The sequence below is a fragment of the Panicum hallii genome, chromosome 9 (assembly GCF_002211085.1).
Source record: "Panicum hallii strain FIL2 chromosome 9, PHallii_v3.1, whole genome shotgun sequence".
In the NCBI taxonomy this organism is placed as follows: Eukaryota; Viridiplantae; Streptophyta; class Magnoliopsida; order Poales; family Poaceae; genus Panicum; species Panicum hallii.
In genome coordinates, this window is record NC_038050.1 from 67,539,772 (window position 1) to 67,559,385 (window position 19,614).

General features: G+C 47.1%; 2 protein-coding genes and 2 long non-coding RNA genes across 4 annotated transcripts; 3 read left to right on the plus strand and 1 right to left on the minus strand.

Annotated features, from left to right (window-relative positions):
• The first annotated feature begins 1,684 nt into the window (after positions 1–1,684).
• LOC112878162 (branched-chain-amino-acid aminotransferase 2, chloroplastic-like) lies at positions 1,685–4,481 on the plus strand. Its single transcript, XM_025942584.1, has 9 exons — positions 1,685–2,205; positions 2,444–2,526; positions 2,614–2,797; positions 2,902–3,081; positions 3,183–3,314; positions 3,403–3,501; positions 3,589–3,801; positions 3,927–4,039; positions 4,143–4,481. Exons 1-9 carry the CDS (start codon positions 2,095–2,097, stop codon positions 4,255–4,257), a joined length of 1,230 nt encoding a protein of 409 aa, XP_025798369.1. The 5' UTR covers positions 1,685–2,094; the 3' UTR covers positions 4,258–4,481.
• A 2,861-nt stretch (positions 4,482–7,342) lies between these two features.
• Positions 7,343–9,092, plus strand: LOC112872581. The gene is made up of 2 exons (XR_003224703.1): positions 7,343–8,712; positions 8,812–9,092. It is a non-coding gene; the product is annotated as an uncharacterized LOC112872581 (long non-coding RNA).
• Positions 9,093–9,565: 473 nt separating this feature from the next.
• On the plus strand, positions 9,566–11,338 carry LOC112872582. The gene is made up of 3 exons (XR_003224704.1): positions 9,566–9,646; positions 10,441–10,517; positions 11,141–11,338. It is a non-coding gene; the product is annotated as an uncharacterized LOC112872582 (long non-coding RNA).
• A 929-nt stretch (positions 11,339–12,267) lies between these two features.
• Positions 12,268–18,163, minus strand: LOC112874853 (squalene monooxygenase-like). The gene is made up of 8 exons (XM_025938415.1): positions 17,705–18,163; positions 16,026–16,137; positions 15,767–15,941; positions 14,244–14,412; positions 13,956–14,174; positions 13,570–13,845; positions 13,212–13,490; positions 12,268–12,698 (listed from the first exon to the last, which is right to left on the minus strand). The coding sequence occupies exons 1-8, from the start codon at positions 17,969–17,971 to the stop codon at positions 12,591–12,593; spliced, it is 1,605 nt and encodes a 534-aa protein (XP_025794200.1). The 5' UTR covers positions 17,972–18,163; the 3' UTR covers positions 12,268–12,590.
• Between the last annotated feature and the right edge of the window lie 1,451 nt (positions 18,164–19,614).

The following is a 19,614-nucleotide window of genomic DNA, read 5'->3' on the forward strand; positions in this document are numbered from 1 at the left end:
GACAGCAGCAGCGCCCTTACGGAAAGCACGGCCGATAGATCGAGCAGGAGTGCCCCACACGTTAGAATCACTAGAGCTCGTATATTCTTCACGCATCGATTGGACTTGGCATCTCATGTTGCTAGCGCCGAGATCAACCGAAGGCTGGGGATAGCATCGATCCGACTCATAGCCACGTAAGCTGCGTGATGGAGTTCAGTTCGTTTTGATATCCTTTGGGGCACCGACGGCGTGCTGCTTCATGGTCTCGTCATGATGGTCAGCTGGTGCCAATCAACTTGGTGGCTCTCTTGCATGGTCCGCCGGTCCCATCCGCTCAATAATGGGTGCCTATCCTACGCGTCTCCAGATCAGGATAATTTGACACACTCGTCATGGGGAGAGTCACAGTCTCACAGAGCCTTCTTTTTCGCGGCTACACGTGCTTAATTAAAATTAATATACTCTATCCGCCCACAAACTTAAGGAGCCTTTTCCTAAGAATTTTAGAACAACTTAAGCAGAGAGGGAAAATAGTACATAGTCCTATATATGCCCCTTAATCGAGCACCTACTCTGTCCAAAATGTAGCTACTTTTATGTTTATTTATGCTAAGTCAAACTATCTTAAATTTGAGCAAATTTATATGAAATATATCAAGATTTAGGGCACCAAGTTAGTACGACCGAATCAATCGTAAAATATATTATCATCCAGTATTTGTTCTGTGTAGTAGATGTGAATATTTGCTATTAACTTGATCAAGCCTAATATAATTTGACTTAGAACTATCTATATTTTGTGATTGGGTGAAGAAAACAGCAGTGCAAGCCGTAAATAATACCGCTAAATCCTACCTATTCCAATGAGTTAACCAAAAGTCCTTTTATATATTGTCAGCGGGGGGAGTATACACATAAAAAACAGCCACGAAGACAGCAAGTCGTGGCCGCCGTCCTGCATGCATGCCCTGCAGCTAATTAGATAAGAAGCGGCGGCATGCCAGCGAGAAGAAAAAACAAAAAGGATAAGCAAGCTGGCTAGGACTACTTGCATCTCGATCGATCGCCAGCTCAAAAGAGTATGAGAGCTCGATCATGTGCCTCTTTTTTCCTCCAAGGGGGAAAAAAAACACAAAGTACGGGTTGGTGAGGCAACCTCCCGATGCAATCCCTACCCTTGAACAGGTAGCACTGGAAAAAAAAAGGCGACGGACGAAGCACAAGCACAACAGGATTTGAACACCTGCACGCACTGAAAGCGAACGCAGTGGCATCCATCTCGATCTCGAGCCTCAACAACTCTTCCCCGGTTCTCCAGTGGAACCAAAACGCGAGAAAATTAGCGGAGAACTGGGGTTTTCGCGTTCGTTCACCCGCGGCACGAGGCGACTCCACGGACTACAGGCGGATCGATTACAGGACTTGGGAGCCGTGCGCCACCTTCCTCCGATCTCGTTCCCCGGCCGGCCACCGTGCAGCGTACGTCCGTGCAGAGGCAGCGACAGCCGACAACGGCAGGCGGCGGCAGCGGCGCCCGGCCCGATCCCTTGTGTCACTGCCATGCTGCCCCCACGCAGGCATCTATCTCCCCTCCCCGGGACTTGCTCGCAGCCTCGCAGCGCAGGTCACCTGTCACGCCACCCACGCCGCTCCGGTGGTCTCCGTCTCGTTTGTCCCTCTCCGGCCAGGAAAAGGCCCGGCTGCTGCTCCTACTCCTCTCTCCACTCTCCTAGCTTCGTACACGTACCCACAACCGTGACGCCATCGAGCCTTGCAATTTGCACGCTCCCTGCCAATCCCCGCAGATGCATGTACACGACTAGCTAGTCACCGGTAGGAAGATACTGATCGATCGAGCACCCGCCGCCAAGTTATCATCCCACGGCTTGCATAAATACGCCACCGCACAGACGGACATTACTGCTCGATCCTTTAATTTGCCTCCTTCCTGACTCCTGACGAGAGCTAGCTAGCCGATCAGCCATTGGTGGCCCGTGAAGCAGGTCGCGAGGTCACCGCTGGACGAAGAGCTTCGATTCGTTCGCCGGCACGACACCCATATACCGTTGCTGCTAGCGGTGTGCGGTACTGGCCGGGTGTAGAGGAGCGTGCATGGCGGCGGCGGCGTTGTCCTCTGCGGCGAAGGGCGCTCTTCTTCCGCGGGCTCGCGGCGCCCATGGCGGCCTGGCGCGGGCCCTGCTGCTGGGCGGGGCGTCGGTAACGGTGCGTCCGCGATTCTCGTAGTGTGTGCGCGCGCGCTACCGTCAGATCCGCGAATATCTCGCGCCGCAACGCGTGGAAGCGTGCATGTTTCAGTTCGAAGCTTTTTTTATTTTAGTAGTTTTCGTTCTCGCTCATTTCGGCCATGGCTGCGCCCACGATGGCCCTCCTCCCTGCCGCCATGAGATCGATCCTCGGAGCTCGGAGTAACCGTGTTCTTCGCGCTGCTCGCGACTTGCAGGCCGGAGGACGAGGAGGAGGCGGCAGCTCGGGCCTCCTGCGCCGGCGGCAGTCGTCGCTGCCGCAGCTGGACCACGTCGACAGGTGAGCGACACGCAGATCCCGATACATCTCCTCTGTTTCTTCCATTTCCGGGCCGCGACATGATTGCATGCATGGGTGCACGCGCAGGTCCGACGAGGAGAGCGGTGGCGAGATCGACTGGGACAACCTCGGCTTCGGCCTCACCCCGACCGACTACATGTACGTCATGCGGTCCTCGCCGGAGGACCTCGGCGCCTTCCCCCGCGGCGAGCTCTGCCGCTACGGCAACATCGAGCTCAGCCCCTCCTCCGGCGTCCTCAACTACGCCCAGGTCCGCCTCCGTTCCAGCCCACCCAGGACGTTGCTAGCTAGACACCGACGACATTTCCTAATCGATCCTTGCCATGCCTCCAACCACCTGCCGGCGTGCTGCAGGGGCTGTTCGAGGGGATGAAGGCGTACCGGCGGCCGGGCCGCCCCGGCTACACGCTGTTCCGGCCGGAGGAGAACGCGCAGCGGATGCAGCACGGCGCCGAGCGCATGTGCATGCCGGCGCCGTCCGTGGACCAGTTCGTCAGCGCCGTCAAGGAGACCGTTCTCGCCAACAGGCGCTGGGTGCGTGCGCGCGTTCCATTATTTTTCGTGAATGCGCGTCGAGCTCCCGGCCCGGCCGCCATTGATTGACCTCTGCGACGATCTCTTCCGTTTCCTTCCAGGTGCCGCCGCAGGGAAAGGGGGCCCTGTACCTCCGGCCCCTGCTCATGGGGAGCGGCCCGATTCTCGGGCTGGCGCCGGCCCCCGAGTACACGTTCCTCATCTACGCCGCGCCCGTCGGAAACTACTTCAAGGTCAGTGCACGCACTAGTTGGACACGATCGCTGAGACCCGGAGACGAGACGTGAATAATCAGAGAGCCCGGCAAGCTTGATTTTTCAGGAGGGCCTGGCGCCGATCAACCTCGTCGTGGACGACGAGTTCCACCGCGCCATGCCGGGCGGCACCGGCGGCGTCAAGACGATCGCCAACTACGCGCCGGTACGTCCGTTAGCGGTGGCGGCCGTTCTGCCGCGCATTGTGTGCAGTGGATGAAGGGGAATGAACTGATGATGACATGATGTGCAGGTGCTCAAGGCGCAGATGGACGCCAAGAGCAAGGGGTTCACGGACGTGCTGTACCTCGACTCGGTGCACAAGCGGTACCTGGAGGAGGTGTCGTCGTGCAACGTGTTCGTCGTCAAGGGCGGCGTCGTCGCCACGCCGGCCATTAGGGGCACCATCCTGCCGGGGATCACGCGCAAGAGCGTCGTCGAGCTCGCCAGGGACCGTGGATACAAGGTCGCCGCCTCTCATCACCTGTCTGCTGCTCTATTTCGCGCGTGGCCCGCGCTCCGCTTGTACACCGCACGCACAATTTTCGGCAGCAGCTTACTGAGCCGTACCGTACGACGCTGACCGAGCAGGTTGAGGAGCGCCTCGTCTCCATCGACGACCTGATCGACGCCGACGAGGTGTTCTGCACCGGGACGGCGGTGGTGGTGGCGCCGGTGTCGACGGTGACGTACCAGGGGCGGAGGTAAGACTGCATGTGCATCCCCATCTCCATCCATCGATCTGTCGACCTCTGTCGCAGAGGACGAGAACAACTCATCGATGGTTTTCTTGGGCGTTCGTTTCAGGCACGAGTTCAGAACCGGCCCGGACACGGTGTCGCAGGAGCTGTACACGACTCTGACGTCCATCCAGATGGGCCTGGCCGAGGACAGCAAGGGATGGACGGTAGCAGTAGATTAAGGCGACGGCATGGGGCCATGGAAGGGCCTCAACATTCATCTAGTATTTCTTACTGCTTATTAGATTGGCCATTGTGAGCAGCTATTTGTATTGTCATCACCCATCACCCATCAGGTAGAAAAAGCATGCATGCCATTGATCAGCGTGTAGTATCAGGGCGATTGGAAAATAACCGTGTGCGCTGATGGCGATTGAGCAGTTTCATTGGTTTGATCTCGCAACTCCGATGATGTTCAGCGGTCTTCCATGCCATCCCTGCATCGACAGTTCCATTTCAGCGTGTGATGCACGTCACGAGCTGGACACGATCAGCCTAGACTCTAGAAACATCGTAATACGTTCGACAATTCAATGATGATGTGCAGTATCTTGTAGGCTGCGCATAGCCGTAGCAGGATAGCAGCTACCGGTATGAAGATTTTCGGGGACGAAAAGAACGTGCCCAGGAGTAGGCAAAATGGCTTCCTATCCTGTCAAGAGAACCTCATGTCTTCATTCTCCAACGCAGTTACTTACCAAACCACCCCTTACCAACTCCCCAGAACCAGGTTGACCAACCTTCACGATCCTGTACAATAATATAATAAAGATTTAGGCAACCAAATAAACATGCAGAATATGCCACCAAACAGAAATAAAACTGAATATAATAAAAATTTAGGAACCAAATCGACACGGAGAATATATGCAACCGAACCATCAAACTGAGAACTTCCAAAGTTAGATTTACCAAATCTTTAAACTAAGATACAGCTGACAAGTTTCTGTTGTGCATACACAACACACATTCACACACTGAGATATACCTGATCAATAGCAGAAGGTTCAGCAGCAGCTATTTCCTCCAACAGTTCATCCACTGTGGGGTACTTGATCACGATGGCCTCCCCGCAGAAAGGGCAACAAAGCTGCAAACAATGTGTTGTCAGCAGGTCCTAGAAAACTAACAATTAGCAAACATGTCAGCTATATCTACCTTATGTTGCCTATAAGAGAGGAGAGAATCCATGCGGAAGAATTCTGTTTTTTTCCTTTTGAATTCATAAATAGATCTTTCCTTCAAACTGTTCATACATATTTTTGTCTCTAGTATCTCAGCATACATCGTGAGCACCCAACCACCAAAGATACTTGTGAGTAATATAGTGATAGTGTGGTTAACTATAAGCGCAGTCTCGTGTCAACGTTGAACGTGATTATCTGATTCAACAACTTTGATTAGTGTAAATGTTGCCGAGCTTCTCGCTGTGGGTTCCAAGCATGGCACCATTTTAGAACAAAGCCCAAGGGAGTCTCCCGCCGGGGTAGACTTTTTTTTTATTAGTGTAAATGTTCTGATGTTAGATGACTCTTAGATGCGTGAGTTGGAAATGGATTTGATACCTGATATAGACATTCGATTCTAATTTGCTACAGTCATCTCAAATCATGGAAATCTAATTGTTGCAATACAATCCACTTTTGGGCTTTTTAGGGGAATGAATTGTCTTAGCACTTTTCGATTGTATCTCTTTTAAAGTAACTTATACTTGAGTTGCTACTATTTGCTAGTTGAAGTGTTGAACCAAAGTTCAACTCTTGAACGGTTAAATTACTTATTACAGAATGTGTTGGATCTAAGTAGAAATATCCTATATGTTCAGTCCCTCCTTTCTTTGAGGAAACCTGCACCATACACTCTGACACCTCATTCGTCCACGTCGATTCTTTCGGGTCGCCGTTGGATCCACAATCAACGCATCTCCTACCGTCCATAGCGTTCCTCTGTCATCTCTGTTGTCCTTCCAGAGACCTCGCGGGGCTTGTCGGCTGAAGTACGCCTCCGACGCCGCCACTAGTCGGCCCATGCCGTTCCTCCTCCCGCCGGGCCGGCCGCCTCCGCTAGCTCCGGCTGCCAGGGCTCGAGGAGAGGTCGCCCTTCTCGCTTCTCCCATGCCATCCTCCGCTCCGAATCGGGACAGCTCCGCGCCCGGCGATCCCGCCTGCTTCCAATCCCCAACGCATCTCCTAATTAAGTCCAGCTCGGCTGCAGCAGGATGCGCGATACTGCGTAGCTGCCAACGCCCTGCTGCCGTCCTCCGCCGCAAGTCCGCAGTGACGTGAGTGGCCTCACAGCATCACCGCGCACTGATGGGGTCAGCAGGTGCAGTGGCTGGTGCGCTATTGGCTCGGCGCTTCAGCAACCCGGAGAACGCGTGTGGCCGATGGGCACGATAGCTTTGCGGGCATGCCTCGACAAAACGTCGGTGAGCCTGACCACGTGCATGGTGGCCGGCGCCGCGAGTCCTGGACGACTGAGCAGAAGAAAGACGGCTGCCCAATCAGAAGCAGCGGCAACAGCCTTCGCGATTGCCGGTGTCCCGCACGGCTCAACCATATTCAACCTCCAGCTCAAACATTCCATGGCACTGGAGGGCTGGTCCAAATGATACAGGGAAAGAAGTGAGCAAGCAAGCTTCAACGAGCAAACTGCCAGGTACTGAGGTACGGTGGCCTTCTCCATTTGCCTTCATGCCCGTGATGCGTTTGATGAAATGTGAATGAAACCTAAGCTACCTTTAAATTAAATTCAGTTGTAAATATGCCTGGTTACAATTTATAAAAATCGATGCGTGTGAATGGCTGCACACCCCTCATTGCCGTTTAATTAGAGGCTATAGCAAATCATCAAGCACAGTGGATTATTCTGAATTAATCTGATGCTTTTATCTAGAAAATTGATAGCTTCAGCGATTTAAGTGGATTGGAATTCAGATCCAAACACATCAAATAGACTTTCAAGTTCAGAATTCATGCAACAAAAACGTTTCGGGGCCAGGAATGAAATGGTATCAGGTGGGGGATCCTCTTCCCCTCCGTTACTGTCCAAACTACTGTTGGGCTGATATGAGAGGTAGATACCGAGTTCTACATCAGCCTAATCAGTGCGCCTGCGTTTCTAGTCTCTAACGAACAAAATCTGCGCCATAGACTCTGACTTCTCATTCAGCCACTGTCCACAACCGCAGGCAATTGAACTGGCGTTTCTGGACACTTCGTCCTGGGCTCAGCATCTTCTGTCGTTCCGTTAGAGCTAGACTCGCCACCGCCGCCGCCGCCGTCGCCGCAGCCCTCCGCCCATTGCCTCCACCGCAGCCTTCCGCCCATAACCGCCTCCCCTCCCCTACCGCGGCTGTCGAGGCGCAAGAGGAGCTCTCCCCGATCCGCTTCAACCAGCACCATCGAGCCCCACCTCGTTTTCCTCTCCTCGCTCTCTAAACGGCCAGCAATTTTCACTTCTCCGGGGAGCGCCGTCCATGGTGGCACCGTTCACCCAGGCGGCTAACCCTCCTCCGCACCCGTCCCTCCCTCCAGCAGTCACCGGTTACTGCTCTGCCTCCATAGTCCATACTCAAGTGCCACCAGCCTCTTCCGCGATTGCCATCCACACCCGGCTTGCGCGGTGTCTATGCCAGCACCATTCAAGACTCGCGCCACGAAGAAGGCAAGCGGCACCAGCGCTGCGCGGCTTCCCTGCACCCCCTGTGGGTCCTCTTGCGCCACCAGAGCACGCCGGGAAGCGCCCATAAAGATGGAGGGTGTGTCGGCATGCACTACGCCCAGCAACTGCTCGAGGAAATGGCTCCAAGCTAAGTGCTCACTGAATAGCTCGTGTTTTCGGGAGTTTTAGCCGAGTAAAACTTATAGAGCTCATTTAGTGTGAAACATAGAAATGTTACTCTTGATTCAAGGGAACATGATGCAAGTTTTCTGACAACATTAAGATTCACTTTGCCACAGGATCTCTGCCTAGCTGCCAACTTTGCCTTGCTCCCTTGGGTAGTTGGATAGCTACTGATAATGTGATTTGATTTAATATGTATATATTCAACGCAAGCTGCTTGGGGCTTCATAACATTTTACTCCAGTTCTAGGAAGTACTTATACTACTATTCCTGTAGGAAATCTCCCAGCTATAGCAATCAAATAATGAAACGAAGGTCCTGCTAATTACTTCCTACCGAATACCTACATACCCAAGTATCAGACCACCTGTTATATTTTTCGGATAATTTTCGTAAGTTACAATGCAGAATTATTAGGATTCTCATCAAGCATTTGTGCACAATGGAGATTTCCAAATCAGTTAGCACACTGGTTTCTTAGGATTTGACCAACACATGTTGAGTATTTACATGTTGCCAAATATTGCCAAACCCACGAAGAACAAGCTTGAGTTCCTGCCTTCTCGTTGGCACTGTTGTACAAGTAGCCTTCTGAAATTGCATCTGGTATTTCTATTGTACAGGGTATTGATTGTCAACTCTTGATTTTGGCACAGGAAATGATTATTTCGGCTTGACAACCTCAATATCCATAGTGAAGATTTGGTTTCTTCACTCCAGAGGTCTTAATTTGGACTCAGTTGTCTGCTTCATCAAATGTCTCTCCTGCTTGCAAAAGCTGTATATAATTGTGGGTCATTATCTTTGCTTGCTTTTAAAATTTAAATAATTGCTTTTAAACATAATCTGGTTAAATTGTTTATAGATTTTTTCTTCTTTCTCTGTACAGTCTCGCCCACAGAAGAATATGAAAACAGTGGTCCTCCAGAACTATGATGGCAAGAGGCGCATGATGCTAACTTCGCCAATAAAGATTCAATGACGTACGTTCTCATTGAAGTTTCAAAGTAGGTATTGTAATACTTTCACAGGAAATAGGTGTACCCATGATTTTGTGGATGGCTGATCCCTATAACAGCTCCTTATGTAAATATTGCATGAGGATTTGATGCCCTTTCCGAAGATTGTAATATATCTTGTCTAAAGGAAAAATTTGTTGTGTCTCCTGCATTTGTAGTAACGTTTCTTCAGAAGTTTTGGGATACTATTAACATGTTTTCGAGGTACCTCTCTTGATCTTGCAGTCAAAACAGCAGACACATGCAGTGGACGACGGGCATGCATCTCCATATTATGTCTTGGCTAAGCTAATTTACTTAGAGGGCAAGCAAAACAAAATAGAGAGTACTAAGGCACTAATCAAAATTTCTTATCTTGTTACAAATAAAGCATGTGAAAATCTCATGTTGATCACTCTTGTATATGTTGTATCATTTTGATACTCATCCAGGTGCTAACATTACAAAACAAGCGTGGCACAATTAGCTTACAAGAAAATATTGGCCAGACAATTAGCTTACAAGAAAACACTGGCCAGACTCCAAACGGCGCGGCAACACCACGCTCAGAGTTCTAGTCCATTTCTAAACCATCTACGAGCAACCCTAATGTACTATATTATGTGTGACTGTGTTTCATGATATCTTATTGACCATATTTTCTTGTGTTTGCCTATGTGGCGGTCATTGCTGTTGTGTTATACCCAACACACCATTGTTAGTAAGGTATACAATCGCTTTAATATGTGCTGGACAACTGCTCAACACAAAATTCTCTTGCTTCAGATTTAAATATCTGAGCAGCGTATCAAATTGATACTGTTATCTATCTGCACTCCACTAAAAATGCCCAAATATCTTAATCACTCGAGTGCTTGACATCAGTTTTTCTGTTCTTCAATTTGACGCCTATGACTTCACATTTTTTATAAATTCCATTTCTTCCTGTTGTTCTGCGGCCCGTGGATTACGTCTATTTACAAACTATGTTTTTGTAAAGTTGTAGGTGCATCCTTGACTTTGTGGTCCTTTTGCAGCCATTCTATGTTGACATTTTAAAACTTGGCACATTTGCATGTGACAATTCCCCTGTGGGCACAGAAATTGAGTTGCCATTGTCAATTTAAGTAGCAAAAGTAACTGTGGGCGCCGTAGTTAGTTTCTCTGTTTTTAATTTCACATGGTTAGCCATCCCATGAACTGAGGAACAACCCGTTATTTTCCCATTTTATCTGAATGGTTTATCTTTATTCTTACAAAGTTTAGCTAAACAATCATGTAGATTGTAGGGATAAAAATCAAGAATAATTTAAGGTTGTGCAATTATTTCAATTTATAGTTAAACGTCTTAGACATTTACAATCTTATTGAACACAATTTCTGTTCATCTACTCATCACGAATTCAGCTGCAGGGTAGAACTTGAGGAAGTGATGCGAATATTCTGGTTCACATTCCACTGCTTGTTATATACTTTTGACTGGTATTTTGAACGCTTATTAATCAAAGTGCATGTTGCAGAGCTGGCGGCGGTTTTCAAGTGAGGGTAGGGAACCGACAGACAAGGATGAGGGTGGTCTGTGCATGTGGTGGCAACAGTGAGTGCAACAATCTGTTCCAACATTGTTGGTTTTGTTTCTCAATATAGAACTATGGTTCCAATTTTGACTTTTTTTTTTTTTGCTTCTCAGTCGAATTTGTTTGTTGTTGATGATAAGATGATAGTTCCTCCCACACTTTTATATTCCCGCACACTTTATTACGCTAACTGCATAAGAAATTGCAAAGGAGTCATGCTTTTTACCATATTTAACAACTCCTTTATATTTACATGTAAAAAGTAGTTTGTCCAAAAGAAAGTAGATACCACCTTTGAAAAAGTGTACATTCCACCAAGTGACAAATGCAACTTGGTATGGTGCTGATTTGGAGGGCTGTAGGTTATGCAATTGCAAATCGTGATGTGCAAGTCTAAGAGTTGTAATGCTGGTGCGTTCAAAAAAAAAAGAGTTGTAATGCTGGTGATACCAATCAATATTTGAGGGAGAAAAATAGAAATGACCACTAGGGGGTACCCTCTGGAACTAATCACATTTCATTATCAGAGTGGTGTTTAGTATTTTATGTCCTACTATTTGTGCTTTAGGGAGGTGTATATATGCATTGTTTTGTTTTCCTGAAAACTGAGTAACCTAACCCCGTTTTTTCCCTCTTCTGATAGGCGCAGAAACCATGTGAAAATTCTCGATATAGAAGATAGGGTCAGGTATTGTGTTGTGTATTCAGTGGTTGTTTTAGGGGAATGTGCTGTAGGATGATTGGATGAAGATGAACCCGATGTAGGGCCTGCTCCTCGGGAGACAACCCTGGCGTCTTCATGGATGCTCGATAGGATCGTATTATCTTACTGCCGTTTTGGTTCCAAAGGATTAAGGTTTAGTTCCGTTATATCAAAGAGAATTTTACCATTTACAAATATTAAAAAAATCTGTTTAAATTACTTTTTGCACATATGGTGCTAATTCGCGAGACGAATTTAACAAGCCTAATTAATCCATGATTTGCAACATTGATGCTACGGTAACAATCCGCTAATCATGGATTAATATATATTATTAGATTCATCTTGCTAATTAGCTAAGGGGTTCTGCAATTAGTTGCAATTAGTTTTATAATTAAATTTTATTTAATATTCCTAAATGATTGATAAGATTCTTTTTAATGTGACAATGCTAAAATTTAGTCCTCGGAACCAAAACACCCTCATAATTTACTGGCAAACATCTGTTGTGCTATGGCATTCCCATGCAGTGTGTCAATGTCCATGGTCAGTTGTAGCACCCATAAATGTACTTTGGATTCTTGTCGAAGGTGAAACATTTCTAATATTGGATATATTTATGCCTTTGAGCCAACGAAGGTCTATCGTGTGAATTTGTAATGCTTCGAGGGGCAGAGTATCCCAGAGCTGTTCTAATGGAATCCCACGAGTCCTATCCGGAACACTGAAGCACGACTCAAAAAGGTTCCAGAAGCTTGTGTAAGGATTAGGAGTAGGAGGCCCTCGTTTCTTTATGGCAAGTGACTAGATCGACGAGGCCACCTTGATTAGATTGAAAAGGTCACCTTTGCTTAGTCTCACACGATATCTATCCACTGCCTGTTTGGGACACGGTTATTTCTACAATTTTGTTATATAGAAGAGTCCAATTCCCTCCAAAAGACCAAAGAGTTTTACGCTCTCCAGTTTCTAGCACAGGAGACATGGCCGCGTACAGGGTGCCATCTGCCAACGGAGTCCATTGCTTGGAAGCCAGAAAAGAGCTCACCAACCATACAGCTAAGCGATCACACAAGACCTGTGTCATTCAGCAGGCAGTGAACAACCAAGTTTGATCAGCGTGAAAGACGACGACGTATTCACTTCACTAGTTCAACAGAATCATATACAACTTGGCAGGAATCGACATGCGTACAGAAGAAACCCAACACATTTCCAACTCGAATCAGTACCCAGGGCAGACACTATACAGGTTCCTTTCATTCCACTGAATGACAGCACGAACAACCGGCTAACGACGACGATGAACGACCACTAACGCAGGAAAAATGCCATCCGTGAAACAGCAGTTGCCATCAGATCAGCAGCAGAGTCGGTTCCTAGTTCCAGCTTACTCTGCAGCAGGAGCGGCCCGGTAGTATGCAGGCACGGTAGCAGGGAAGAACATTTGTCTCACACCTTCAGCTTTGATGATAGGGAGGATGATGCCACATGCACCCTGTAGAGAAAATTTTCAGTTAGAAAAGGTAGTAACTAGTAAGAGTAGCTCTCTATGTAAAACATATGCCTGTATTAGGGTAAAATAGACCAAGACATGACTCGTGCATATGTTTTGCTCTAGGGATGGACGTATTCTGCCTGTGCATAGTACTAAAACAAGATTTTTGAATACCCATCCTAGCTAGAACTGCAACTTAATAAAGGGGCATGTGCAGCATATCTCAAAATGCTGGCCAAATTACACGAGCGTTTTACCAAATGAAACACAAACAAAATGCTGGACAATTATACAAGGGTTTTCACGAAACTACCAAGTTTCAGATTGTTCTGGCCGAACAAAATGTCAAAAGATGAAATGACACAGCAGGTAGTTTTATCATTTCATTTCCTGGACGTTAATATTAAAGCTCCTATTCAATGATAAATTATGGCTGCCAGTCTGCCACAGGCTGCCACCGTGACATAACAAAGCACAATGCAGTGGAAGAAATAGAAGATTTGAGAGACTTACAGAAATCAGCCTGGCTCCAATCCACATTCGTTTAGGTGAAGGAAGAGGGAGCATCAGTCGGCCAACGCCATAGATAGCAACAGCAAAGAAGTGTGCAACTAAACTCAATGGCCGAGGATTAAGACCAGAGAGTAGAGCAATAGGCCCATTTGAGAAGACACCTCCAAGGCTCAAGTAATCAAAGCAAGCTTGGCGCATCTCATTCCTAGCTTGATCAGGCGAGGCACTGAAGACCTTATACAGAGCACCAGCCAATGTGTTTATCGTTGAAGCAACCGGCTGAAAATATGACAGCTTGTTAAATAAACAAATCACATCGCGGGGAAGACAGGTAACTAATGGTTATACAAAAACTGACCTTCCGCAATGTATAGAATGATTCAAGGTATTTGCACAGGGAAGATGCATCATGCAGATTGCGAAGAGGCTTGAGAAGATTGCGTAGGACAACAATGTCGGATAACGCAACAGTCATTCCTCCACCAGTTAAAGGATGTCTCATATTGAAGGCATCCCCCATCAAAAGTGCGCCAGGGGTTGGATGTGGAGCAGCTGGCATGCTCCTATTTGGCATTGTTCTTATGCTTCCCTTATCAATGGCTGCTATAAAAGAGTCATAGATTTCTGGAGGAATCTGACAAAATACAAGCATCGATTATGGCGTCTAGTTGGAATGACTAGTCAATGAAGATTACAACGAGAACAGGTGATGTTTTTTTAGAAAAAAAAAAGGCAGGAAAGTACCTGGGGTGCAACAACAGTTTTGAGATAATTTGCCATTTCACCACTTGCTATGGATGGCACCTTCTGACCAGGGACATCAACCAAACAACGCACCTCAGTGCTGCTTATTGGATAAAATAGGATGGGCGAAGGATTGGCCAAGATAACATGCCCATGGTTCGGGTGAGGAAGTTGGCAATTCTCCAAGACAAGCCCAACAAAGCAAGACGGAACATCAACCTAAGAACATATTTTGATCAATATCCACAGGTCACAAAATTCAACAATAAATATAATGTGAAACACTACCTTTGGAGAGCAAAGGGCACGTCGTAGATTTGAAAAGCAGCCATCACATACAATTGTCAAGGGTGCAAAAGCCTTTAGTTCTTCACCTGACTTGGTTTTGTATTGTACACCCTTAACGATACCATTTTCTTCAAGAAGCGATGTAACAGTTCCTTGCTCTAATTGGACACTGAATAACCATAACAGTATGTTAAATATTAACACATGCATAAATAATACAATTTATGCCAAGATAAGACATGATGAATTGAGAAAAGAAAATGGGGAAATAACATGAGAACTAGACCACAGCAAACAACGACCTCCAAAATCAAGAACTCTTAACAAATTAAAGATGAAAATACAGTAAAGTGCTTTCAATTCATACAATTAATCAATGATTAATCAACTAGTCGGTCATTGGACGTCGGTCATGTGCATCAACTTGATTATTTTGTCAATTAGTTAGCCAAGTCAACTAGTCGGCCAATCAACCTTTGATTAGTCGCAATTAGTTGGTCAAGTCTGAGATGCAGCCTGTAAAATGGGCTTGGTAAGAAGGCTCAATTCACACACTGCAGCTCTGTTTTTGGCTACACACCGCAGCTCATGTAGCCAAGCACGAGGGGGAGAGGGAAAATTTCTCCCGCTCGCTGCCTGCTTATGCAGTGCGCTGTCACCACTGCTGTGCTCTTTGGTTGTTTATACATGTTGGGCTCAAAACTAGTAAAAGATCAGCTCCTGATCTACTTGTGCTCTCTAGTCTTTATTCCATGCTTTGCAAGATGTCAATACTCTCAATATATGGGTTAATTAGATATAGAGTCAGGTATAACCAATCGACTAGTCAATAGACAGACTGAGCCGACTGGCCGATTTGGTGGATTAGCCAACCGACTAATCTTGCCTAGTCGTTGACTAGTCATGATTAGCCAATTAGTCAGTGCACAGTCAGTGCACAGGTGACTAGAATCGACTTTACAACTTGAAAACAGAAGTCATATACACACAGTTACTAGGAACGGACCGAACCGGTGGTGCCACCGGCAAAACTGGAACCAGGACCTCGGCCGGTCCTGTCCTGTTAAAGATTGGACACGGGGCATGTAAGAACCAGTAAAAATTGGTTGAACCGTAAACTCCCAGGCGTAAAAGCTGCTGCAGACCGGTAGAGGGAACAGGGAAGCAAGGTTGCTGTCGGGTGCAGAGCGCGAGGTAAAATGGGGTTGTGCGCTACTCAACTTGAACAAAAAGTCCTTGTGAGGTTTGAATCTAAGACCTTGGAGCTTTGTGGCTTACTCACACACCACTAGAGCAGGCATGCACTTGTGATGGGGTACAATCATATATTACTTTAACCGGTTTGCACCAGCGGTCTGACCGGTTGGACCAATCAAACAGAGAGCCTCACCGGTTCGATGCCGGTCCGGGTCTCAATAACCATGCATATACAATACCAAATAATAAACAGAAAAATGTGTGAACGACTAAGCAAAGAATATAGCAAAATTAGGAAAAAAAAACATAGGGATTATAGATATTACTTGGGCAAAGACGCGGCTTTTTGACGCATCCTTTGTATAAACCTTCCATTGTGAAAGCTCCTACCAGCAACATCAGAATGGAACTTCTCCAAGGGATAAGCAAGTTTTGTGTTCCTCCCATCTTTGAATAAAGCATAACCAAGGACACGCTGAGCATCAATTTCTTCTACACAATCTGAACAGAACGGAAAATTAGTATGGTTATCGTAATGTTAGAGAAGGCACTAAAATAGAATAAGGGACACGGTGTATGCTTTACCTTCGAGGCCCAACTCAATTAATTTCAAGTATCCCCCAGGTTGCAACAGTTCACCCACAATTCTGTCAGGTTCTGTCAGATCTCTCTCAATAACATGCACCCGACGGCCATCCTGAATTCCCAACAATCAAAGGTGATTAATAAACAAAAGATACAAAATGTTGTAACAAGTTGCTTGTTAAAACAAATAGAGGAGAGCTGTAACAATATAGTACAACAAAAACAATTATACCCAGATCTAGATGAAACTATGTTCTCACTCCAATAACTGCAAATAGGCATGGGATAAAATAAATCATTGCACACACCAGCAAGCAAAATAGAACATCTAAGACATTAATATTTAAATTTAGATAGTACTAGTTTGCTGCCCTACAATATAAGCTGGATATACAAAGATAAAAGGTAGACAGTTTAACACGGTCTCAGACACATGTAGTCAGCTGAAAATTTTCTTCCCAACATTTTCTTGCATAAAGAAAATGCCCATAAAATGGATAAAAGATTACTTCGTGTGGGCAAGGAGCTTTATTGCTTGTTTTGTTTCAAACATATAACAATTTCTAATGTGAACATTATCTGCAGACAAATGGGAAATAGTCAACTCAAATAACAGGACTGGCCGCATTTTCGTATTGATGATACATCACTCTCGAGCAGCTGGGAGTTATGTGAAGTTAAGCAGGTCATAAAATTGATTGGGCATTCCTCTTTTCTTTGACCTAAATTAGTTAGGCAATTCATTAATGGTGAGAAAGAGCACAACAGGACTGTGTTGAATCAGCTGCCATCTAAATCTGAGAAAAAGTTGTAAAGTGCTCCAGAAACATTTTCTTCAAAGGTTAATTTACATCTTCGATATAGAATTTATGGAAAACATTAAGCACCACTAATCACTTTACTAGACAGAACTTTTCAGTGTCCACGATTCAAGAGAACTAATGTTTGAGGCGTATACATATAATCTTCCCTTAGCTGTTTGTTGCTTTCTCCCCCTCTTCCCCCTCAGCTCTTTCATTCCCCATCCCAAAAGTTGTGGCCAAGGAAGACCAAGAATTTACAAGGTGGGCAAGTATTGCAAGAATGCTTTAATTGGAGGAAACTTTTCCATTCACAGTTGCAAGACACCGAACATTGACAGCACCTAACTTCCATAAGCCACACGAATTCCACGTCCACAAGAAAAAGTGACTGGGACAGAAACTTCGCTTTCAGAGACACGGTAAACATGCAAAGTTCACCGACGTAAGTTGCAAGTTGCAACAAAAATCATAGCTATATTCTGTTTTGAATCTATCTCTGAGACTGGTAAAAAACTGTTAACAGAAACTTCGTACGGAAAGATGAACTGGCATCTAATCTCGTCAGATCAAAAGGAAAAAGAACGGACTACTTTGTCGAACTAAATCGAAGCATGCAAAAGCAGGACAGAAGTTGTTGTTGGGTTCTCTAGTTCATGAGAAAATTTTGATCCCTGCTCATAAGTCACGCCAAACAAAATTCAACATTGCGTTCCCCTTCCAACAGAATACCAGCCCTTGTTCTTCACGCCAAGCGATGAGTAGCCAATTAAAAAGGACAAAAGCTACCGATTTCAATCTAAAAAAAATTCCCAACTTTCGGCCACCTAGTGAAACGATGCGAACGAACGAACGAGAAGGATGGGACAAAAGAGACACCTTTCCAAGCGTACATGCCAGCGCAGATCCAGCTACCCCGGCGCCGACTATGATGACGTCCGTCCCACCGTCACCGGCGGCGCCCGCGCCGTCGCCGACCGCGCAGCCATCCTCCGGCGCGGGCTTCCCTTCCACCAGAGGCACCCGGGCCACCGGCCGGCGGCGGCGCCCCAGCACGGCGGCAACAAGGACCGCCGCTAGGAGCGTGGCCGCGGCTGCGCCAATGAGCTGGAGCCCGACGCCAGCGCCGGCGGCCACAGCAGCCATGCCGCAATGGGGGGCCCCTCGTGCCGCTCTCTGGGATCTTCCGGTGCGCGGCGCGTGTGCTGCCTTGCGTGTGCTTCTTTGGGGTTGCGAGGGAAGAGAAGGACAGAAGGAGAGCGGTTTGATGCGTCTGGGCCTCGGGGGCGAGGCGAGACGGAGACAGAGGAGAGGGGGGGTGGGCGATGGGACGAAGCGACTCTTCGAGATTCTTCCGCGTTTTATGGGGAGGGGGAGGAGGTTGAGGCCGCTCTCAGCCATGTCTGCATAGCTGGCCGGCGGGCTTGGTTAGCTGGATCTCTGAATTTCTCCGAATTTGTATGCAGATTTGGTTATTTTCCTACGGTTTTTTTGTTAGTGATAGTTTTGTTTCTTTACGAGAGTGATAGTTTTGTTTAGACTCGCAATAAAGGGATGAAAATGTCTATTCATAGTACGCCTCGTGGTCCGCGTATAGTTGTATCCATATTAGCTCTGCTCCATCGAAAAAGTCCAATTTGAAATAAATATAACTCTACCGCTACCCTACTCACCTGTGCTAGTTTTTTATTCTAATCTAATCTATTAAATAGGCTAAATAATATTTTATAAATAGAAATCAATCTTAATGGAACTTAAGATGACTTGCGTAATGACGCTACTCGACGTTGTGCTAGAAAACTAAACTGGGACCTACAGCTAAAGAACATAGGAGGTTGCCTACAATTAAGCATCCTAAAGTATCAAATTTAATCAAACGACTATGGAAAAGGATTAATGAAGTGCAGGAGTTTAAAGTGCGTGATGAGAACTCATATAAAATGCTTACACTTTCATATAATATAATTCAAGCAGTCACGCATCCATAATCTCCTTCACCTAATCTAAAATAATCCAATTACGTGGATTCTTTCTATGAAATTCATATCCCCCGGACAAGCACAGATCTAATGGAACTATACAAGAATCTCCTCCACGCAATTTAATCCATCTAGCTGTGTCTGTGTGGATCACTCATGAAATTCATTCATTTAGTCCAAACGAGCACCAATCCGATGGAACCATCTCCTCCACGCAATCCAACCCGTCCAATTGCCTTAGACCGAAAATTGATCACAATCAAGCAAAAAGATTTCGTATGCTGCAACAGACGTAAGAGGCCATGACACACGAACTACCAGAGGGGGTCTACACATGAGGACACCACGCCCAAACCGCTACCGTATGCTGCAACCACTTCCTCTTTTGTGCGTAGCGCCCCACGCCGGGCTCGGCGACCACCCGGACCCGGACCAGCCAAGGAGGCGAACGAAACCCGTGGGTGGAACCGAAGCTGGGGAGATCGGGAGTGCGTGGGCACGACAGAGAGAATCAGATGTCGCGCATGCAGCTGGTCCACGGCGCACGTCGCGACGGCCGCGCCGCGCGCCAACTCACGTGTGCCGCCACACCGTACCAGGCGCCCAGGCCAGGCCGGCCACCAGCAGCAGCATCTAGCTCCCAGTTGGGATCGTGCCAGGCAGCCAGCAGCCAGCAGCCACGGTGCATGCCGGCATGGCGGCTAGCTCCAGCCTGCGGGCGCCGCGGGGCCGGGCGCCTCGCCGGAGCACGGGTGGATCCGGTGGCCTCGGCGCCACGGTCACGGGCGCGAATCCGGCGCGTGCGAACCC

Excerpts from the sequence above, each read along its gene's own strand:
- LOC112878162 (XM_025942584.1), top strand. The coding sequence starts at position 2,095 with ATGGCGGCGGCGGCGTTGTCCTCTGCGGCGAAGGGCGCTCTTCTTCCG. Across the intron at positions 2,206-2,443 it reads TGGGCGGGGCGTCGGTAACG|GCCGGAGGACGAGGAGGAGG; the intron begins GTGCGTCCGCGA and ends CGCGACTTGCAG. Across the intron at positions 3,082-3,182 it reads TTCTCGCCAACAGGCGCTGG|GTGCCGCCGCAGGGAAAGGG; the intron begins GTGCGTGCGCGC and ends GTTTCCTTCCAG.
- LOC112874853 (XM_025938415.1), bottom strand. The coding sequence starts at position 17,971 with ATGGCTGCTGTGGCCGCCGGCGCTGGCGTCGGGCTCCAGCTCATTGGC. Across the intron at positions 14,175-14,243 it reads GTGCCCTTTGCTCTCCAAAG|GTTGATGTTCCGTCTTGCTT; the intron begins GTAGTGTTTCAC and ends ATATGTTCTTAG. Across the intron at positions 12,699-13,211 it reads TTGGAGCCAGGCTGATTTCT|GGTGCATGTGGCATCATCCT; the intron begins GTAAGTCTCTCA and ends TTTTCTCTACAG.